Below are 22,516 nucleotides of genomic sequence, written 5' to 3'. Positions count from 1 at the left end.
GATGCCTTGACCAAGTGGATCGAAGAATGTACCTATTTGTCCAATCCGCCGATGTTGGTTCCTCCACGAGAAGGAAGTCCACTGTAACTGTATTTGTCTGTCTCGGTTAACGCATTTGGATGTGTGCTTGGTCAACATGATGAGACTGGGAAGAAGAAGCGAGCCATTTATTACTTGAGCAAGAAATTCACACTTAAAAGGCGATAAAAGCACAAGCCTTGGCTGATCATCTTGCATAGAATCTAGTTGATGAGGAGTATGAACCGCTCAAGACTTATTTTTCCCGACGAGGAAGTTTCATTTGTGGGTAAAGATATTTCTTAAGCGTACCCTGGTTGGAGAGTATTCTTTGATGGAGCGGCAAACAACCAAGGGAAGGGCATCGGAACGGTCTTAGTATCAGAATCCGGTTAACACTATCCTATGGCAGCTAAACTCCGATTTAATTGCACGAACAATATGTCAGAATACGAAGCTTGTATCTTTGGTTTGAAGATGGCCATTGACATGAATGTTCATCAGCTTCTGGTTATTGGAGATTCAGATTTGTTGATTCATCAGGTTCAAGGAGAATAGGCCGTGAAGAACCAGAAGATCACACCGTACGTACAGTATGAGCAGAAGTTGTGCAAAAGATTCCGCAAGATTGAGTTCAGGCACACTCCCAAGACACAGAATGAGTTGGCCGATGCACTTGCCACCATTGCCTCAATGATTAAACATCTGAATACAAGTTATATTGATCCAGTGGATATAGAGGTAAAACAACAACATGTTCATTGTTCACACGTCGAAGCAGAACCAGACGGTTTGCCTTGGTATTCTGATATCAAGAAGTATTTAGAGACCAGGACTTATCCTGAGAATGCAACGTTCAACCAGAAGAAGTCGATACGCCGTATGGCTCTCAATTTCTTTGCAAGTGGGGAAATCGTTTATAAGAGGACTCCAGATCTAGGTCTCTTCAGATGTGTTGATGCTAGCGAAGCTGCGAAGCTGCGAAGCTTTTGGGACAGATACATGCTGGAGTTTGGGTACTCACATGAATGGACTCACTTTGGCTAGGAAAATCCTCTGGGCCAGTTACTTTTGGATGACTATGGAACACGACTGTTGCAAGTTTGTGCAAAAATGTCATAAATGTCAGGTGCTTGGTGATTTGACTCGAGTCCCGCCTCATGAACTCAATGCTATGAATTCACCTTGGTCATTTGTAGCTTGGGCATGGATGTCATTGGTCCAATAGAGCCAGCCGCCTCTAACGAACACAAATTCATTTTAGTTGCTATTGACTACTTCACCAAGTGGGTGGAAGCAGCTTCGTATAAGTCGGTGACCAACAAAGTTGTAGCTGATTTTGTTCACAACAACCTGATATGTAAGTTTGGAGTACCAGAATCCATCATTACTGATAATGGAGCGAATCTCAACAGTCATTTGATGAGAGAGATATGTGAACAATTCAAGATTACTCACCGAAACTCAACTTCCTATCGTCCCCAAATGAACGGAGCTGTAGAAGCCACCAATAAGAACTTAAAGAAGATTTTGAGGAAAATGATTGATAATCGCATAGGTTGGCATGAGATGTTGTCGTATGCTTTGTTGGGTTATCGAACGACTGTCAGGACATCAGTTGGAGCTACTCCATATTTGCTAGTATATAGAATAGAAGCAATTATACCTGCAGAAGTTGAAATACCTTCATTGAGAATCATCCAAGAAGCTGAATTGAATGATGTTGAATGGGTTCGCAAGCGGATTGACCAGTTAACATTGATTGATGAGAAGAGAATGGTTGCGGTTTGTCATGGTCAATTGTATCGACAGAGAATGATTCATGCTTTCCACAAGAAAGTAAGAGCCAGGATATTTGAAATTGGTCAGTTGGTTCTCAAACGCATTTTCCCTCATCGGGATGAGTACAAAGGGAAATTTGCACCAAATTGGCAAGGACCCTACATGGTTCGCAAAGTGTTATCTGGAGGTGCCTTGGTCCTGTCAGTGATGGATAGCACTGAATGGCCAAAATCGATTAACTCAGATGCTGTCAAAAGATACTATGTGTGAAGTTTCAGTTTGTATTTTCTTGTCATTTCCTTGTAATCGTTCTATTTGTTTGTAATCGCTTCGTTTAAAATTTTATCCATTTGTAATGAACTACGTCTGACCTGAATTCTCAAAAATGAGATACGTAGGTGGCCTATGTCGGCCTTGGTCACCCCTTTATCCCTTTTTAATGTTTCTTTTGTATTTGAGCTACGTTCGACCTAAATTCTCAAGAATGAGATACGTAGGCGGCCTATGTCGGCCTCGGTCGATGTCTTTGTAATTTTCCTATTTTTGTTATTCCACGAGAGGAGGAACTACGTTTGACTTGATTCCTGTCCCAACGGGATACGTAGGCGCCACAACGGCTCGGTCATCTCCTGTATGATTTCTATTTTTCCTTTACAATAGAAACTGGGACATAATTTTTGAGAAGGACTCAAAAATTCTCAAGAAGAAGATCTCTCCAACAAAGTCAAGACTGAAGTTACTTTGAGATTTGCAACTGGGACAAATTTTTTGAGAGGATCTCAAAAATTCCGTGATTTGCGCGCCAACAGTTAAAGATAAGCCAAGACAGTTAACTGGGAAAAAAATTTGAGGATGAAAAATTTCAACAGGGTTTATCGGTAGTTTAGAGCAACTTTGAAGTACTTCCCAATAAGTAATCAGATAGACCTCGAGACATCAACTCTAAAGACGTTCATTAAGCTTGACGTGACATGACACTTAGCAGTGACCTTTTCCAAATATTTCTTTCTTTAAATATCTATTTTTCCTTAAAACTTTTCTTTCGTCTTTAAATTATTTTTGCATAAAAATGTTGTCTTATCAATCAAGAAGTGGGAGATCGGAGAAATCAGCCGGAGATAGCAAGACAAGGAGCGGACAACTGAAGAGATCTACACAGATCAGTTCATTTTTCAAACTAACAATTTTTCTGTGGACGTAGGTCAATAAGTTTACCTCAAAATTAGCATGTTCCACCATTCAATGAATATGGAGAAGTCAAAAGGGTGAAAAGCTCCCGAAAATTGACAATTTTTCTATGGATGCAGGAAATATTTTATGCTTCTTATATCAAAGATTTGGGAATATGAATAACATCATTTCATTCAAATTCTCCAACGAGGCGAAGTCCATAATGAACATACGATTATGTTCATAGATGGGACAATGAAAACCCGAGGAAAGGCACTTTATTGTTTTCCATCAACTAAAAATACCTAGAAGACGTTCATCTGCATTATATTGTCAGATATGATAATATTCTTACCCTGAAGGTTATTTATATTACATTGTCGAATGAGATGATGCTACCATTCTAAGATTTCATAACATCCTATTGTCGATTGAGACGATACCACTACCCGGAGAGTCATTTATATCGTATTGTCAAATGAGATGATACCATTACTCTGAGGGTCATTTTTAGTTGAATTGTCGCATAGGACAATACCGCCACCCAGAAGATCACATATGTTGTCCGATGAAGCATAATCTTCGTTCGGTACTAGGGATGGCGTCATCAGAGAAAGAAGTCATGCATAGCAAAAGAAGAAAATCATGCATAGCAAGAGAAGAATCATGCATCAGGGGAAGAGATTCATGCATTGCAAGAGAAGATTCATGCATAGGGGGAAGGAATTCATGCATTGCAAGAGAAGATTCATGCATCGTGGGAAAAAAGGTCATGTATCGCAGGAGAAGGAATTCTTGCATCACATGAAAAAGATTCATGCATTGTGAGAGAAGATTCATGTATCCTCGGAAAGACAGTCATGCGTCACGGGAAAAAGATTCATGCATCGCGAGAAAGATTCACCCATCAAAAGAAGATCAACATCGGCTGCATCATTTTCTTTACAACAACAACATCAAAAGAACTATTAACATATTACAACAACCTATTTTATTACTTTGACATGAAAGAAAGAGTACATTGAAGATTATATTGCAAATATGAGACACAAGCTTTATTTGCTTTACATCAGACCCAATGAAGTTGACGTCAAATATTCAAAGAGAGAAATTAAGTGTCGGCACGGTGAAAGACACTATCTCTCCCCATTTGAATTGCCTTTTATGCTAGTAAGATTTATCTCAGTCTTTGTCGAGAGCATCCGAGAGGATGAATTCTCAAAACAAACCATAGGTGCGGATGACATCAAAAAGGATGCAGCACAACGTGGAACTTTTTCTTAGCAGCGAACTGGGACATAGTCCAAAGTGGACTGCCAAACTCTTAGGACGCGAGCAGAGGAGTGACTTCCACCACAATCAAACCACACCCCTATCAGAAGGCATGTGGGTTATCTTTGGGTTTGTCGGTTTCAGTTTCGCATCCAAAATTTTTTTGTCCCTATCGGATGCAGCTTTCCAATCTGAGCAACAATGTACCAAGAGCTTTGGAAATTATGTCTGTGTAAGTTCTTAATTATGGGTGTGAAGTGCATCACATTCATGGCTAAGAGGTTGCAAGCCTCTTTTTCATACTCGACTTACTTTGTCACTTTTCCAGAACCAAAGGTTATCTTGTATAATAGATTTTCTTTTCAACTGATTGAGTCAAACTACAAGCAGCCTGATTCCCCAGGGCTAGGGATATGTAAGCGAAATCAATGTTGAAAACTTGGATGTATTCCAACATTCGCTCTTAAATTTTATTCTCAAGCATTCTGGTACCTCCATAATTCGTTTGCGGGATGACTTATGAATTCTTTTAGAATCATGCATCAAATCAAGCGTATCGAACTACAAGTGGCCTAAATTCTCATATAGCCCAAGATATGTAGGAAACCCATTTTCGGGGTTCGGCCACAATTCCTAAGGATGACGATGTGGTCGGTCAAAATTAGGATTAGTCAATTTCATTTTCCTCGAATTTCTTGCATCAATCCAAGTAAAATGAGGTACAGTTGTTGACACCTAATTTTGACCCTCCCCGATAATAATTAATTTTTGAGTTTCTTAATTTTGAAATGTTTAGAATAATTAGCTTTATAAAATTCAAATAGTTTCAAGGTTAGTTTTAATAGTTTCAGTCGATTTTTATAGTACTTTGAATAATAAATATGTTTCATATAATTATATAGGTAATGAGTATATTTTAAGAGTGTTTGAAAATCATATCAAAAAATATTTTGCTTTTGCTAAAATAAATATTTTATTAATTTAGTTTTAGTTTGAATTATAGTTTTTGATTTTTTAATTAATTAGTTTATATGAAAATCTATTAGTTTATAATTAAGTTAATTATTCTGTCTCGATAAGATTAAAAAGCTCACAAGTTAATTACATTAATTTGTCCTATTCGAATTCCAGCCGAACCTTCTAAAATTAATTCGTTTGGCTACCTTTTTAATCCGATCGGCTAAATTATTAATTAGTTCTTATTACAACTTTAGCCAAATCTAACCTTTTATTTAAATCCACCTTAAAATACCAAAATGGACCAATTCAGCCGACTCCCAGTGCAAATGCACAGCCCATTTGTCCATTTCATATCCAATTCATTATTCCTCAAATTTTCAGCAAGACCCATTTTCCTTTCTTAGTTTTTTCTAGCCCACTCCGAACTGACCCAATCGATTAACTCCCCGACCCGGCCCACTTTTTTATTCCTCAAAAAATACCCAGCAACAATATAATAGGACAGCAACACCAACGTTCTTAAACAGCAAACCTAGGCGGCGTGAAGACAAACACAAACAGTGTCAGTTTCGTCACTAATTCCAACATCAATTCCAATCGATTCCTCATGGCGTGAACGATGCAAAAGTCACGGAAATCTTCATAGCATGAGCGAGACGCATACCGGTACTATGCTACAAAAATTTTGTCTTCTTGCTCTTGTCCCTTTCAATTCGTACTAACAGAGCAACAAAGCAGGCACACAGCTGTCCCCATTTCCTCTTCCGGAATGGGATGGAACTTCAGAAAAAAAAGAGTTACCCTTTAATGGTGAAAGTTTTTTTCTTTGAAGTTTTGAATTTATTGGCTTTTGTTCTTATCCGTTTTTTCCCCAATGGAAAACCCTAATTTCCCCATATATATAACATCTTCTGTTCATTTATGGGAGTGGGGATTTTTTTTGAGAAAAGTGGAAAGATTTTCTTTAGTTGGAAAATTTGGTGTTAGAGAAAATAGTTAGAGGGAAAATACATTATTATTAGCAAGCATTTGAGAGGAAGAAATACACTCAAACCAAAGGTCCTTGAAACTGTAGAGAGATCGGAAACGAGATTTTGTTCCGTCTTTGCTCTCGCTTGCTTCTGTTTTTGGTTCAACCAAATTCGTCGGAGTTCTTTTGTGGTTGTGGAAGCTCGCCCTTGTTCGTTCTCGTTTCCAGTCGCTGCACAACAAGAGGTAATTCCTACCTTCATCTATGTTTCACTGGTTTGTTCCTTGATTAGACTCTTGTTCTTTTGGGGTTAGTTTTCTTAATTGTTTGCTCACGGGGTTGTTTAGGTTTGTTCAACTTAGTTGTTTCTTAAGACTGACAACTCATATGTTCATTGTGACTGTATCTTGATGTCCGTTATTCGTATATAAATGTGATAAGAAAAGAGGTTATGGTTTAGGTAGTTTGCTGTTATTTTTCTCTTTATTAGTGCAAATCTTGCCTAATAATAATTGTCTTGCTTGATAAAATATGTTCAGCTTCTTTCCCTCTTTAATTAAAATATTGGTCTTGTCTTGTTCCATTTTTGAGGACTTATTTGGATTAAAATATGTTGTTGTTCTTAATTCCCCGCATCGCAGGAAGGTTCATTTGAGTATAGCTAGTATTGTTCTCTGAATATCTTTAAAGCATTTAAGTGACTAAATGGGTCTGTTGGTTCTTATTTTTGCAAGGTTTGTTTTGTTGTCGCCCGGAATAGGCTATTGCGATTTATTACATCTTGAAAATTGCAGCGTGTTTCATCTTCTGCTCACTCCAGATTTGGTTTTGGGTTTATGAGATGAGATCAAATTTTGTTTTCTTCATAAGCATGACTGTGAATAGCATGAGTTCTTAGCTAATGATATTTGCTCTTGATCTTCTATTTTCAAATAAATCATTGGTTGTTTGATTGTCATCTATCTACTGTTTGAGTCATTCATGTGAATCGTCTTGAATCTTGGCTTGTTTCAATATTTCGATATTACTTGTTCAAGTCTATCCTGATCGTGCTTCATAAGTCGATATCCATAAGTTGCTATGAGTTTATTGTCAATACAACTTTCTCTCTCCAGTGTGATATGGAGTTATCTTCGATTTTTTTTTAAAGAATACTCGTTGTTTTCCGTTTGTTTCATTTTGTTTTACCTAAAGAAAGTGTGTATCTACTATAGTGGTAGTTCTCCTTATTTGGTTTAATCATCTAGTAGGTTAACAAAATGCTTTATTTTTTTTAGAGTTTAGTTGAAGTTTGATGTTGATATTATGTACCTTTTAGAAGAGTCAATTTGGTAAAATTGAAGTATTATGGCCTAGGTTGGTTCCTAACAGTTTACTTGTTAATATTTTAGTTGATGCATATTCTTTTGGATTGATTTTGTTCATTAGCATGTTGTTAGTTTATTATTCTTTTGATAAAGAATCTTGGCTTTTTACTTTTGATTATCTTCTGTAAATCATTTTTTTGGTTTACCGTTCACTTTTAGAAATATCACTGTTACATTTCTATTATGACCTATTTGGAGTATTTACTTATGATTTCCTTTTCGTTTATTTGTGCATGTGAAATCTGCCCGAGTCCTCATGGACTCCAGTGTACTTCACTTACATCTTGAGAGAGCCATAAAAGCTCAAATCCTTTCTCTCCGAGTCAGCCAGCCATTAAAATCGACGCACAGGTCCCGGGAGATGAAAATATATAGTGTAATACAACAATATACATCAGTTGTATATTGTGTATAAATGTTGCAGATATGGTCCCCAAAGGCACACTCTTAATTTTGGGAGTTGTATTTTGTTATTTTAGGCCTAAGCCCTTGTCATTTTATCTATTATTGTCTTATTAGAATTTAGGACAGGTGGCAAGAATTAGGCCAAAGGCCCAAAATGAAATTAGGCCCAAGTGCTGGACCAGGCGGACAGAAAAAATAGACTTGGGCCCAAGTCTCTCTCTTATTTTACGGTGTTTGTTTACTCGTTATTGTCCGCTCTTAATCTTTAAGGTTTTAAAAAAAATTCAAATCTCCAGAAGACACCCATTTTGAATTAATTACTTAACTAAATTATTCATCTTTAACTCGACTTAAAAAAAAAAAAAAACAAATAAATAAGTTTACAAAATATTTCGCTTAGATAATATTTCAATATTTTCATATTTTCCCTTTCCCGGTCCTAATTACAATTGTTCAAATCAGATTAAGTCAAATAAATTTTGCCAAATAATTAATTGTCGGATAACCGCGTGTTAGTGAGCGTTTCGGGAGCTTTCAAACCCTTCCCGAAATGCTAATAAGAACCCCGAATCCCCTTAATAGTTTTCAATAGATTTACTGTTTCGATCTATTTGAAAATGAATAGTTTTCTTGATTTTACTTAAAAATTAAGTGGCGACTCTAAACCAGTCTAATTATATTTTCTTAATAAAACAAGGGTTAGGGTTTAATTTTATCAGAATTTTTATTCACAAAAAAGGTCTTGTTTATTACGTTTTTCAGTGAGTTTATCGGAGCTCCACCAGTCTGCCACCACACACAGACCCAAAACCCCCTTCATTTTTTTGTCCTTTTTCAACGTCAACCACCGCTGCTAAACCACCTGAAACCGCCAGACAACAACCTAGTTTCTTTTCCCATCTTCCTCTCACTACCACCAGCTTCGACCAGTCCCAACCACCACAAAACTTTAAACCTTCCGCCACTTCCAACCACACAAACCAATCCCCAAATCCACCAGAAAATACCACCAGACCCCATCTCAAACCTCCAAACTCAATCCCAAACCCATCTGCGAACCATATCCCTTGTCTCCTAAAAAAAACTCCGATCAAAACCCCAACCAAGTTAACATAAACAAAACCTAGAATTTCTAACTAGCTTCCCCTTCCCCTTCTCGATATTTTCACTTATTTTGTAGGATTTCACATGATCTGGTGAGCTCGAAGCTCTGACTCCAGCTCAGGCATGGCTCCATCGCCGGCGGAAACGAACCAAATCCTACCATTAAGTAAGTATAGTTATTCTGCTCGCTCTTTTTTGTTCAAATTATTGAGTTTTTAGAATTGTTTCCTAATTAATGTACATTTTTATGGTGATTTGAGCATTTGTTCATCTCTATTATGTTTAGTTTATAGGATGTTGAGTTATTATTTTGATAAATTGTATATCGCTTTCATTGAGTGAGTATTAATCTTCTATTATTTTTATTTTAGTTATTGTTTTGTTGAATGTACATTGTTGTCATTATTTTATTATTATTATTATTATTATTATTATTATTATTTCCACCTTGGTTGTTTCTTTAATGTTTACATTACTGGATTTTTTTACTTCAGATAATTTATTTATATTGTTTCATTTTGGTCATATCATTTTAATTAATTTCATGCACTTTTTATAAAAAATTTAATTGGCTGTGTTTTCATTTAGATCTTTCTTATTTTTGGTATTGATAGTTATTTTATTATTATTTATTTTATTGTGTGGTTAATATCCATGCCTAGACTAATTTTGTTCACTGTTTTGATAAATTTTGTTTGAGCACTTAAGATTTTGATTGAATTATATAGATGATTTTTCTTTATTTATTTATCTATTTTGTTTCTGTTGTGTTTTACTTAATAGTTTGATTATTCCAGTAATGCTTTTCATCGTGATTTGTTACTACAATTTCATCATTTTTGAATGTTATTTATGTTTCTTTGTTATATAATCAATGTTAAAAGATATAAAATTGGTCAATGAAAAAGTATCTTCATCGGTTTTTGAGGCTTCTCCATTTTAGAAGACAAAAATTTAATTTAAGTTTATATATTTTGTATGTTAAAATTGGTGATGAATAAATTATCGTCGATTTTCAAGGCCTCTCTTGTTAATAAGACATATTTTTATTTTTAAGTTATTATTTGATTCATTTAATTTTATTCATATTTATTTATTACTAACATTTTTACTAAGTGTCTTTATAGGTGCCTAGAGTTGCTTTCCTAGGAAGTTACTCAAATGGATTTCAAAATGATATTTTTTCATTATTATGTATATTATTGACGTTAGACAATCTTTAGTCCATTTCTTATATTATTGTTTATTTTATCATTTGTGTATATCACATGTTTATTATACTTATATATTGTTTTTATCTCCTCTTCAATTTAAAAAAATGAATTCAGTTGGGACCCACAATTATGAATTTCGAAGGATGCCTAATACATTCTCTTTGAAATTACGTGAATCCTTACCTAGAATCTATTGGTTTCGTTTACACTTTCTGTATTGATTAATTAATTGGCTTCCTATTTTTCTTAAAATTTGGTGGTGACCCCTTTAAATTAAATTCTTTTACCTCTTAAAATTCGTTCACTCTTTAAAATTGATTTTTTTTGTGAGTCAATGTGACATTGCACCGTTAAGGATGTCAATAGAATGACCACTCCGTTGGTGTTATATAAAGGTTCTAACCATTATGAGTTCATATTTTTCAAATTGAGGGGACTATTCCTTTATTGTGGTATTCATTAAATCTTGTATATTTTGTTGATTATTTGTATATTGTACTCATTATTTATTCATTATTTGCTTCATTATACATTGTCATTGTATCATGTCATGATTTCCAAACAGCAAATAGAATGCATTAGGACAAGAGCGGTTATGTGGTTATCCTCAGGCATTTCTTTAGAAAAACACCATATTTTTTTGGAGAAGTAAACGGGTAGCTGGTTCATGGTCTTCCAACGCCGTTTATTGTCTCCACCCCATAGTTTGTCCAACTCGGGTCAGCGTCCACTTTCAAATAAAGTCTACGCTTAGTCACCTACTAGTAGAGCATTCATAGTGTGAGATCAATCTTCATTCAAGTGACAATCTGTTGAAACTACGTTTGACTTGATTCCTGCTTCAACAGGATACTAGGCGCCACAACGTTTTAGTCATGTTCTCCGCAAGCTTTCCATTATTTCAAAGCGGAAACTAGGAAATTTTTTTGAGGAGGTCTCCAAAAATTTCATAAAGGAGACGGTTGCTACAAGATTGAATACTGGAGGTTGTTAAAGTTGAAACTAGTCAAAAATTTTACGGAAAACCCTTAAAAATTTCACCAAGATTATACTCAGACACCAAATTTATGAGGCATCGCTCCGAGTTGTTCTACACCTTTGCATTAATTTTTTGTACATGATATTATATTCAATGTATATCTCTGATTTTATTTGTCTTATATTCCATTAAAAAGGACTTTTGTTTGACATTTTTATAGTTTGGGTGGTCCACCCTTTAATGTGACTCTTTGATTTATCTTTTATGTTACTTTTTCTTTAATTAATAAAAAACATTATTTTTAGTTAAATTTGGATTCTCTGCCCTTCAATGTGACTCAATGTGTAACAACCCGAGAGCACCCCCTAGCCGTTACATGCGTATTCGACCTCTCGGAGGTCTTATACAAGCCTTAGCATTCATTCATCGCATAGATCATAAAAATCACTAAGAATTTAAAACTTTTATTCAATAAAACCATAAGACTTCAAGAGTCATCAACATTTGAAAACATCAATACGCAAGCGGAACTACTAAGTCTCTTTAGCCAATCTTAGACAGGAACTTAAAACGTACTAAGGGACACGGCCCTTTACAAATGGAATGAAACTTAAGTGTCTATTACAATGACTAAGAAACTTCTAAACATAGTCCTCGAATCTTGAGGACATACCAAAGACTTGGAAGAGTGAAGCAATCCAAGCAACTCCAAAGCACAACCCCCTCCTAGTTACCACAACCTACACTTATAGTAAAATAGAAGAAAGGGGTTCGTACAACACACATACTAAGTATGAGGATATGCAAAACATGCTATGAAGGACATTCGTTTGGAAGTTATGTTGTCATGCCATTTTGATAAAATCTCATGAACATCAACATAATAGCACCTTACAAGTCACAACCAACAATACAAAGTCATATGCTTCACAATACATCATGAACATACATAACCCATTTACCTTTACCTTCTTACCATGAACCTCCACCTTAAGTAACCCTTAAGCAATACCTTTGTGCAATGTATGGGCAACGTCCCATACCATCACCCACACTAAGGCACCACCTTAAGATCACACAAAGTGCACTTATCGTGAATACCTCAACCTTCACCAATTAATCACATAAGACATATAAGCACATAAGCCAACAAGTCACTTCATAAAGCTAGAACATTCACCAAATGCCATCCCAAGACTCACCTAAGTAAGACATGGTGAGGCAGCCCATACTACCTCTCCATACTGCCCAAGTGATCCTTAGGGCTACACAAGACAAGCTCCATTCACATCTCAACATAAATCGTTCATTCAACTTAATGCATTTAGACAACTTCATTCACTAATGACATAAGATCTTCACATACATTCAATTCAACATAAGCACTTACATTCAATTCATTATGACTCACTTTCACATTAGCATGCTCAAAGACCAACGCTTTCATTAATTAGCCCAAAGGGACTCATTCATTCATTATAATTACTAAGACACGCCAAGATCTCCCTTAAATGTCTACTTGTGCAATGTCTAGATGATGTCCCATTCCACCACCCATCCTAAGTAGTACATCTTAAGAGACCTTAGTTCATTCATTCATTAATGTAGGGGAAGAGCCTTAACCGACATAGACCATGGAGCTTGACATGGAATCTCGGTAGTACCCTTATCGGATGAGGGATCCCCACTTGCCTAAGGTAGGGTCATTCTTTTAGCCTTTACGTGGTAGAGACCACTAGCTAGTCCTATGTGGGCACATAGTTAAGGGATAGAAGGATTGCTTATAAGTACTCTCATCTTAACTCACGAAGGAGCAACCATCTTAAGGGTTGCTACTAAATACTCACATCTCAACTAACGAAGGAGTATCCACCCATCTTCATATCCTCTCGGTGCTAGACATTACTCCCCTACGGAGTTGGACATTCATTTCATTCATTCATTTAGGGATAAGGATTGCTACTAAGTACTCTCAACCCACGAAGGAGTACTCATCCTAACCCATATTCATTCATTAAGGAAGCTCTTGGATTCAAAGATGAGAAAACCTTTCATCTATGAACCCCATTCATTCAAAGGAGTACTTTATGAGACTATCCTTACAATAGACCCAACTTTCATTCATTAGTATTAACTCCCATTCTTTTCATTCATTATCACATTCTTCCATTCTTTTCATTCATTCTCACATTCTTCCATTCTTTTCATTCATACTTCACTAGGTGTGAGAGTAGGTAAACATAGTCTATCCTAACCTCACCTTCATTATAAGTCATTCAAAGAAGACAACAACCAAGCATACCACATAAAGTCTCTACACAAGGTCACCTTTCATACTCTTAGACCATACACAAATTCACATCATATCACATTACCTTCATATAATCAACATTACTCAAAACAATAATCATCCAACTTTGCCGACAAGGCCATAATCACAACATGCTTATAAAGTAAACACCTCCCCACATTCAAAGGGATCAAACCTCATAATTCTAACATCTACAATATATATACATATATATAAAATATTAGAATCAATAATCTATTCACAACTTCATCATCATCATAAACCTTAGGTCACAATTGCCCATTCAAGGCCAACATCCAATATAACACAATTGACCATTAATTTCTCATAATTCAATATAGAACAATACATAAATCAATAGCCCATAACAATCTACACATTAATAACACATTACTAGCACATAATCAATAGACCCACTTTAGACCCAAAATTAGAATTTCAAGATATGCAAGGGTTCATGGATTTTTTTATCTTAAAACCATCAATATTAACATAAATTATCATTTGAAATACTTTCATGCAAGAACCCAAGCTTAGAATTGAAATTGGGGTTTATAGTGTTTTTGAAAAACATTGAAATCACTTTGATTTGGCTCTTTGATTGAAAGGAGAATCAAAGATAAAATTCCCATACCTTTGTAATTAATTTCCTAGGAATCTGAAGGAGAAATCAGTAGGAACCCATCCCCTAGCTTGAAGCTTCATCAATGTCTTCCATGGAGTTCTAGAGAGAGAATTTATTTGAGAAGGAAGGTTCAATTTGGATAATGAGGTCTACTTCTAGGTTTTCGGGTTTTAACCAACTTAAAATACCCTAAAATAGGTAGAATAACTGTTTATAAAAATTTCCCAAAGTACCCAAACTACCCCTCACTTAGTTGGACCTTTTAAACAAGTCAAACTTGAGTTTTATTTTCACAAATTTCGTCGGGAAACAAGTCCGCGATGCGGAAGTGTTCCCACAAGTTTCTGGAAATTAAATTTTGAGACAGTAGAGTCTGTGGTGTCTCCGCAACGCGGAGCCAATTTTTGTCCATTGGTTGAGCAGGTCCGTGACGCGGATCCACTCCCTCCATGAACAACTTCATGCTGCCTTGGCAGCTTGTTTGGCCAAGGGTTGGGGTCCTCATCGGGAACCCTTAGGGTGGTCCCAGGGGGTTGTACCCGAACGTTTTGACCCTAAAAATATTTATCAAGACACTAGGGTCACCTCTACTGATTTTAGACTTCATACAACACATAAAAACATGCAAGACACACTAGAACAAACTAGCACGCGAACGACTAGTTTTCGAACGTCTTGAACGTCTCTTTGACGTTTGACTTCAAACTCAACTAAGTTGACCTATAAACTCATTTTCAAACATTTATACAAGTATATCAATTACTAACACACATGTGAAGCTCTAATTATCCTATTTCATTTTGAGGGGCGTTACACAATGATTTTTCATGAAGGTTATTTTTTCTTTCAAAAATTCATTTGTTGTTCAAAACATATGTTTTATGTCACATATGCACGAACTATGCAAACTTGATTCCCATCTCAATGAGATACGTAGAAAACCCTTCTAGGGTTCAGTATTCTTTATTCAAAAGATTTTTTATTATTTATTCTTTCTAAAATATTTATATTTTTTAAACCATTTTTTGACTTGGTTGGTACCAAAATAGTTCAAGTGTGCATATGAAAAATAATGTGTACAATAGAGAAGATTGACTTCTTGTTAAACCATGGATTATTTTGATACCTCTAATTCATACTTTTGTTACACTTGTAAATATTCCCTTGCATACATTCAAGATTAGAACAAAATCAGACTCATTGTATCATGTGCATAGTGTGCTAAGTTTTGAATTAAATTTAGTTGTGTTGCTTTGTTGGTATAGAACTTGGCATGAATGTTTGTTGAGGCAAAATCTTGAGTAATTTTTTATTTGAAAAATGATTGTAGGTCTTCTTTGACCCGTTTGAGCTTTTCAAAGCCTACCAAATGACATCAATCCTTAGTATTTCCTCACTTTGAGCCTTAATCCTTTTATTTGTACAACCATATTTTAGCCTGTACCCTTTCTGAGTGTTTATACGTGCTATCCCTCTTTTGGCCTGACTCTCTTGAGTGTGCTAAAGACGTGCAAGTTACAAAAGAAGATTCAAAGTTCAAATTTGACAAAAGTCACCATAGTCCCTAAAGTTCAAGAATACAAAAAAAACTTCAAAAGAAAGAAGAAAGAGTTGAAAATTCCCCACAAGTTAAAGTAAGTAGAATTTCAACAAAAGAAGAAAAACACTCCAAACTAAAAGGAGAAAGTTTAGAAGATGATAAGAAGGGTAAAAACTCAGACAAGCAAATCTTCAAAGGAAGTCAAAAAGTGTAGAAAAGAAGGGACAACAAGAGGATCAAATGCTAAAAGTGTAGCAAATGTTGAAAGCAGTGCAATGCTCAAGAAAGGATTAAGTCACTTTTATCCTAAATGATTATACTACCCGTTCTTAAGCCTACATTACAAGCCAATTTGCCCTACATGATTTCAGTTCAAATATTCACACATTAGTAGAGTTTTATATGAAGGTCAAGCCTATGGTATCACAATTGCATTCGTTAAACATTTTATGTCAGTGTGAGTGAAAGTTGCAAACTTTCCCCAAATCCGAACACTTTAGATGTGCGCAAATTGGGATTTTCTTTGTAGTGAGGGCACTTGAAACATGATTTTAGGTCTAGTTCAAAGCCTATGTTTGTAGAAAGATGAACAAATATTGTCGTTACTTAAGTACATTTGAGGTACTATTTGAACCTATAAGAATTACCTTGAAGTCAATCTAAGTTGAATGAGAAAGCATTGTGAGAAGTTTGTGTACAATACTATTGTTGGCACTAACTAAGTTAAAACATGTTTCATTATTCAAAAAAAATATGGGCTGACACCCACTTTTCAATACTTGTCCAAAATAACTTTGTGGATCGTTACATTGTTAAAATTATATTTTTGGATCGTCATACCTTTCAAAATGACTTCTTTTTTAAATTTAGGTCATCATACCTTTCAAAATGACATCTTTTAAAAATTAATTGTCTATCTCAAATAAAATGATGTTTTTTAAAATTTGGTTGTCATGTCTTTCAAAATGACACTTTCTTAATGTTATTCCATTAAAATTGATACAATTATTTTGAATTCATGATGTTATTATGTTCAAAATCTTGCATTGGTTCAACATCTTGTTCATTGTTCATATGAGGCCATGTTTTACATAATTTATGTTGCATTTATATTACTGTTGTTACTAACAATTGTGTTGCAAATTTTGTTAAGTTCAAGATTGGGTCGTCTGCCTGTAAAGAGACACGTTGGGTTGTCACCTCGTTCAAAGTGATATGTTATATTCAAGTTGGGTCATCCGCCTTTAAAGAGACATATTGGGTTGTCATCTCGTTCAAAGTGACACGTTAAGTTCAAGTTAGGTCGTCCCCCTTTGAAGAGACATGTTGGATTGTCACCTCGTTCAAAGTGACATGTTAAGTTCAAGATTGGATCGTCCACCTTTTGTAACACCCGTACATTTGAACATGTATATGATTAAGTTAATACTGATGAAAGTATTTAAACTCGAGAAGCTAGGTGATTATTAAGCGTAAGTTTAGAGTTGAGTGTTAATTTTAAGTTAAAGGATTAGAATTTGGAAAATGAGATAAAATAAGTGAGGTGCTTGCTTGACTAAATTAAGCTAGTAGGTGACAAGTAGGTGCACCACCTACTTCGACTTTTTGACCAACTTAATAAGAGTAAGTAGCTGCATCACCTACCATAGCTAAATACATTTAATAAGCAGAAGTAGTTGCATCACCTAGTTTGACATTTGAGCAGCTTAAAAATGGCCGAGTAGGTGGATCACCTACTTGGAAAATTGTGGCCAAAACTGAAGAAGATAGAGGCAGTGGAGTGCCAACAATTATAGGGTCATATTTGGCTTATTTATCTCTTAATTCTTACATAGAAAAAAGAATTCATCTCCAGCACTCTCTCTTTCCCTCAATGATTATCTTAACCATCTCAAAATACTCTATGGGTTCTTGAAGAAACCCTCATAACTTCTAGCCAAGTGTGAAGGGTAATTAAAACTCTTGAAGGAGTACAAGGTAAGAGAACAATTTTCCAGAATTTGAGGTAAGGTTACTGCCCCATTTTTTCTCACTATATATTGCAGATTGGGTGAGATTTCTCTACGTTGTTTTACTACAAATTCATGAAAATATGATTGGAAGCAGTGAGTCAAAATTTTATTGATTATTTTAGAAAGGTTTGGGGTTGTGTATACGTGGTGAAGTTTGGAGAAGTACTGGGTGGATGGTTGGGTTTATTAGTGGTAAAGGGCATCGTTTTATTCCTATATATGGTAGCGAGAGTGTTGTTTGTAAGTATGAAGTCGTTGGGTGTTGAAACACTATTTATGAAAAGTTGTAGAGTTTTATGCCTGCTAGGTGTTCGACATAACGTCGTAGTGGTCCATTACTTGACCTATTGACCCGATTGTGATGTAATCTATATATTTTGCAGATTATCATTTGTAATATTGGCTAGCCTTAAGAGAAAGTCATGTGAAATGTTTTAGGGAAGAAATGAAGATACACAATTTGAATTGTGGGTTGTGCGGGCGTGTTGTGCTGCCTGTTATGTGTGTATTTATTTATTTGGATGTTGTAAATTACAGGTAGTGTTGGATGACCTCATAGGAAGGTTATAAATTGTGTAAACATGATGATAAAGGAATGTGTGAAAAGAACACCCATTAGTAGAGGGGTTTTGAGCTTGCTGCCCGACTACAGTTTTGGTAAGTCAAAGTGATCCAACCTTGTTTATTAGCTTGTAATATTAGCTCTATTACTTGCCATTAATGTAGATTAACGCCTCAAAAGAAAGGATGGTTCATGGTACCACATAGTATTGGTCGGGGGACAAGGTATGTAAGGTTATTTGATTTCATATTTTATGGCATGAAGTCCTATATTCCGTGTACCAACCAAGTGAGATCTCTAAGTGATCCTCATGATAAAAGCTACAATGTGAGGGTGTACAATCTCCAATAATAAGAATCTTCTTCATACCGTCCATGATTTCAAAAATGTGTCAAGCTACTTCTATGCATGTTCATTCTCCAATTTTTGTGTGTTTATACTTTCAAGTATTTTCATGACAGAGGTTCTCTAAACAGAAAATTTTATGAATTATCAACCAAGTCAAATGAGGATCATTGAGTCAATAATATCTTACATTATACATGTTACAAGTATTTGTATGACAGATACACATATGTCTATTATTCATATTATATGTCCTTACGTGGAATGTGCAATCCTTATTTGCGATATGTCCTATGCTTTATTAGTTCACATGTTTACGCACCCTTGACCCTTACATTTGATATCGTCTACTAAGTGTGTAGCTATTGTATCATCATATGCACTCCTCCCTCTCCATTTGCGAAGTTATAGTCTCTAATTGAAATGCATTTATGCCTCCATTTGAGATGTCCAAATATGTTTTGAATGAACCATGTGCTAGTAGAATCACTTGCTCACTTGTTATATCACTTAATGACTCATTTTCTACATGTCTTCATGTTCTCACTTGTTGTGTGTCTTCATGGCCCATTTATGAATATGATTTAGCCCAATAAGATTCATTGCGTCATACAAATTACCAAGTATTACTATAGTGAGGTTACATTTGTTTCTTATGTCATTATTGTTGCCTCAAATCTTTTATTCACATGTTTACATCACTGGTCTATAGTCCCAAAGCTAAAAAGAATATGAACAATCTCAAAGATTAAAGAAAAGATGTAAAGCACATATGTATTATTATGGGTTGCAGCCTAAGGGCTGAAAGCAAAGTTGTATACTTATGAGTGGTAGCTTAGGGTTCAAAATACCTAGCATGGGCCGATCCCAATTGACATATATACGGGTGGCACCTCAGGGGTTATAATACCTAGCATGGGCCAATCCTAATTTGTAAATGTATGAGGACAATATCCTAGGGATTAAAATGCCTAGCATGGGTTATCCTGTTCTACCACTGATCAGCTGGTCATCGTATCAAATTCTACAAAGTTTATAAAGAAAAGAAGAGTGAATTAAAGCAAAGCAAAGAATGTAATGTACTCAATACCCCAAAAGAGTAAGCAAAGGTGGTTTTTCATCCTTATTTATGCATTTATAAATTGATACATAATTTCACTTAAGCTCTTGTTTTGCCTATGGATACTTTATGCTTTACATATTCAGTACATTCTTTTGTACTGATGTCCCTTATGGGAAAACTGTGTTTCATGTCGCATATCTAGGTACCCAAGATAATAGAATATGTCCAAGATAAGCACAAGCTACTCAACTTCCTTTAGTGAGCTCCATGTTAATTCAGGGCTCGTCATATATTTGATATTGTATTATAGTTAAGGGAATGACAGGGTCCTGTCCCGACCTTAGCTAAGTGTCTATCTTTTAGAGGCTTTGTAGACTAATGTCAAAGTGAAGCGTAATTATGTCTTATTTTTTTAGTAATTAAGGCCTCAACGACCAAGGAAGTATATCTATGTTGGTATTTTATCAGGATAATTTACTTAACTCATTACAAAATTATAACTTCATTGTTGCATGTACGATAAGCAAGAGATATAAGTTTGTTCTCTCGATCCTTTAGGGCATCAGGTGCTTGTCCTTCTCAATGGGACTTGGGGCGTGGCACCTTTAAAGAGACATGTTGGGTTGTCACCTCCCTCTAAATGGCATGTTAATTCAAGTTGGGTTGTCCGCCTTTAAAGAGACACATTGGGTTGTCACCTGCCCCAAAGTGGTACGTTAAGTTCAAAGATTGGGTCATCCACCTTTAAAGAGACACGTTGGGTTGTCACCTCATTCAAAGTGACATGTTATATTCAAGTTTGGCCATTTGCCTTTAAAGAGACACATTGGGTTGTCACCTCCCTTTATGTGACACGTTAAGTCAAAGGTTGGGTTGTCATCTTGTAAAGAGACACATTGGGTTATCACCTCGTTCAAAGTGACATGTTAAGTTCAAGTTGTGTCGTCTGCCTTAAAAGAGACACATCGGGTTGTCACCTCTCTTTAAAGTGACACATTAAGTTCAAATTGGGTCGCCATCCTTTCAAGAGACAAGGTAAGCCGTCACCTCATTCAAAGTGACATATTATCTGCATTGTCTTCCTTTCAAGGAGGTACACTACCATCACTGTGCAATTTTGGAAGTAACACCAAAGGTATGTGAATGTTTTCAATTTACGATCAATCATTGCCTTTTGTTTATTATTTTTAGCCCCGTTGACGGACGTAGAGTGTTGTTCAAAAGCTCTACTAACGTCTCATATCATTTTGTTTAAAGTTTATCAAACTAAATTTGGGTTCGTCAACTTTGTTTGACCAAGATCTCTTTCATCGATCCTAATCAAACAAAGGGTCAAATTCTTGACACCAAATTTTGGCCTGATATTTTTAAATTTATTGCTTTTAAGTATTTTATTCATTAAATAGTTCAAAATACATGTTTTACAATTTTAATGCAATTTGTTGATAATTATCCTTATTTCTCAAAATATTAGGTTTTTTATCGGTTAATTTTGCTTACATTGTTTCAGTCACAATTGGTTGGATATTGTCAAGTCCCGAACTAGGGGAGGCGTGACTAGCACTCAACATCTTATGCAATCGAGTAATCCACTGAAACATACCAACTGACTCAACTGAGGGCCTTGAAGGTCAGGCAACATAACATCTAAAATATTAATCCTGGACCATTAGGGTCATAAACTGGATAACAACTCATATAGACAAAGGTAGACAAGCCAAAAATGATAAAGTACTAGCTGGCCGACGAGGCTGAAATTGAGGACATACACATACATACATATCTATACATGCCAAGCCTATGTGGCTGGAAACAGGAAGCTACAGAAACAAACCCACAATATTGTGTCCATAATACCCTCTATGAGTGTCATAAGCATTGGTCGAGACAAGGACCCGACTATACCCAAATTGTACAACAAAAGTCAACATCCTATGAAAGCTCCAAGAGGAGGTAGAGTGTACCAACTCAAAGCTGAACCCCGAATCCTAGTGGAGGGGTCAATTAGAATCCCTACCTAGACCTGCACAAATGAAACAAAAATCCAGCTTCCCCAGGCAATTGGACGTTAGTACGGATAAAAATGTACTGGTATGTAAGGCGAAAAATATAATCATAAATAGCTGCTATAAAAAGGGTAATAAAGATACCACCTAAAACAGAAACTCAGATAGCCTCCATGGTTGACATTCTACCTTATATAAATTAAATATGCATGGTATGCTCGCATAATCGTATATCGTGAATACATATATATATAGATGCAAATGCATGTCATACCCAACCAAGTGCTAGCAATGATGGTGCCTTCCGGTAGCGAACCGGCATCATATTCGCCAATTTGTGGCCACTAATGTCTCATACGTAAAATTATAGACAATAGGCCCCATACCTTCCGATTATAGCTTAGAAATAGAATGCATAACATGTAATGTCATGGATTCATAATGCATTTGTGTTACCTGAATCATGTTGCCAATCTTGGCTCGTTGGTATTCTTGTCCTCATAATCTCGTAATCACTTTCGTATTACATGTAAATATCTCGCATAACCATTTTCTTGTAGATTAAACTAGAACACTTAAATGAAATTAAGAAAGGTAACTTAAACCTGAGGATGTTCATAAAGATGTTAAGGTGATTCACCTAGTTTTTATATATGTTTCCTTAGTAATTTGTAAAAGAAAGTATTTCCAAAAAAAACATGTCCCTTAGTAGTTTAAACATACGAGTTACATTTAAGAGTTTTGGAAATCAACATATTATTTTTAAGTTTTTCAATAAAGAAAAAAGTAGCAAGGAAGGAGGACTGATTTC

The 22,516-nt window shown here is 35.5% G+C and overlaps 1 protein-coding gene across 1 annotated transcript; it reads left to right on the top strand.

Annotated features, from left to right (window-relative positions):
• Window positions 1-1,503: 1,503 nt before the first annotated feature.
• Window positions 1,504-2,070, top strand: LOC125839166 (uncharacterized). The gene has a single exon (XM_049518137.1). It carries the CDS (start codon window positions 1,504-1,506, stop codon window positions 2,068-2,070), a length of 567 nt encoding a protein of 188 aa, XP_049374094.1.
• The last annotated feature ends 20,446 nt before the right edge of the window (window positions 2,071-22,516 follow it).

This window comes from Solanum verrucosum, unplaced genomic scaffold (assembly GCF_900185275.1).
Source record: "Solanum verrucosum unplaced genomic scaffold, falcon-dt-bn FXZP01000167.1, whole genome shotgun sequence".
NCBI classification, from domain to species: Eukaryota; Viridiplantae; Streptophyta; class Magnoliopsida; order Solanales; family Solanaceae; genus Solanum; species Solanum verrucosum.
The sequence above is the reverse complement of the archived record's forward strand: the minus strand, read 5'-3'. Positions and strand labels throughout refer to the sequence as shown.

What these genes read in the sequence shown, in the direction of transcription:
- LOC125839166 (XM_049518137.1), top strand. Translation starts at nt 1,504, where the DNA reads ATGAACGGAGCTGTAGAAGCCACCAATAAGAACTTAAAGAAGATTTTG.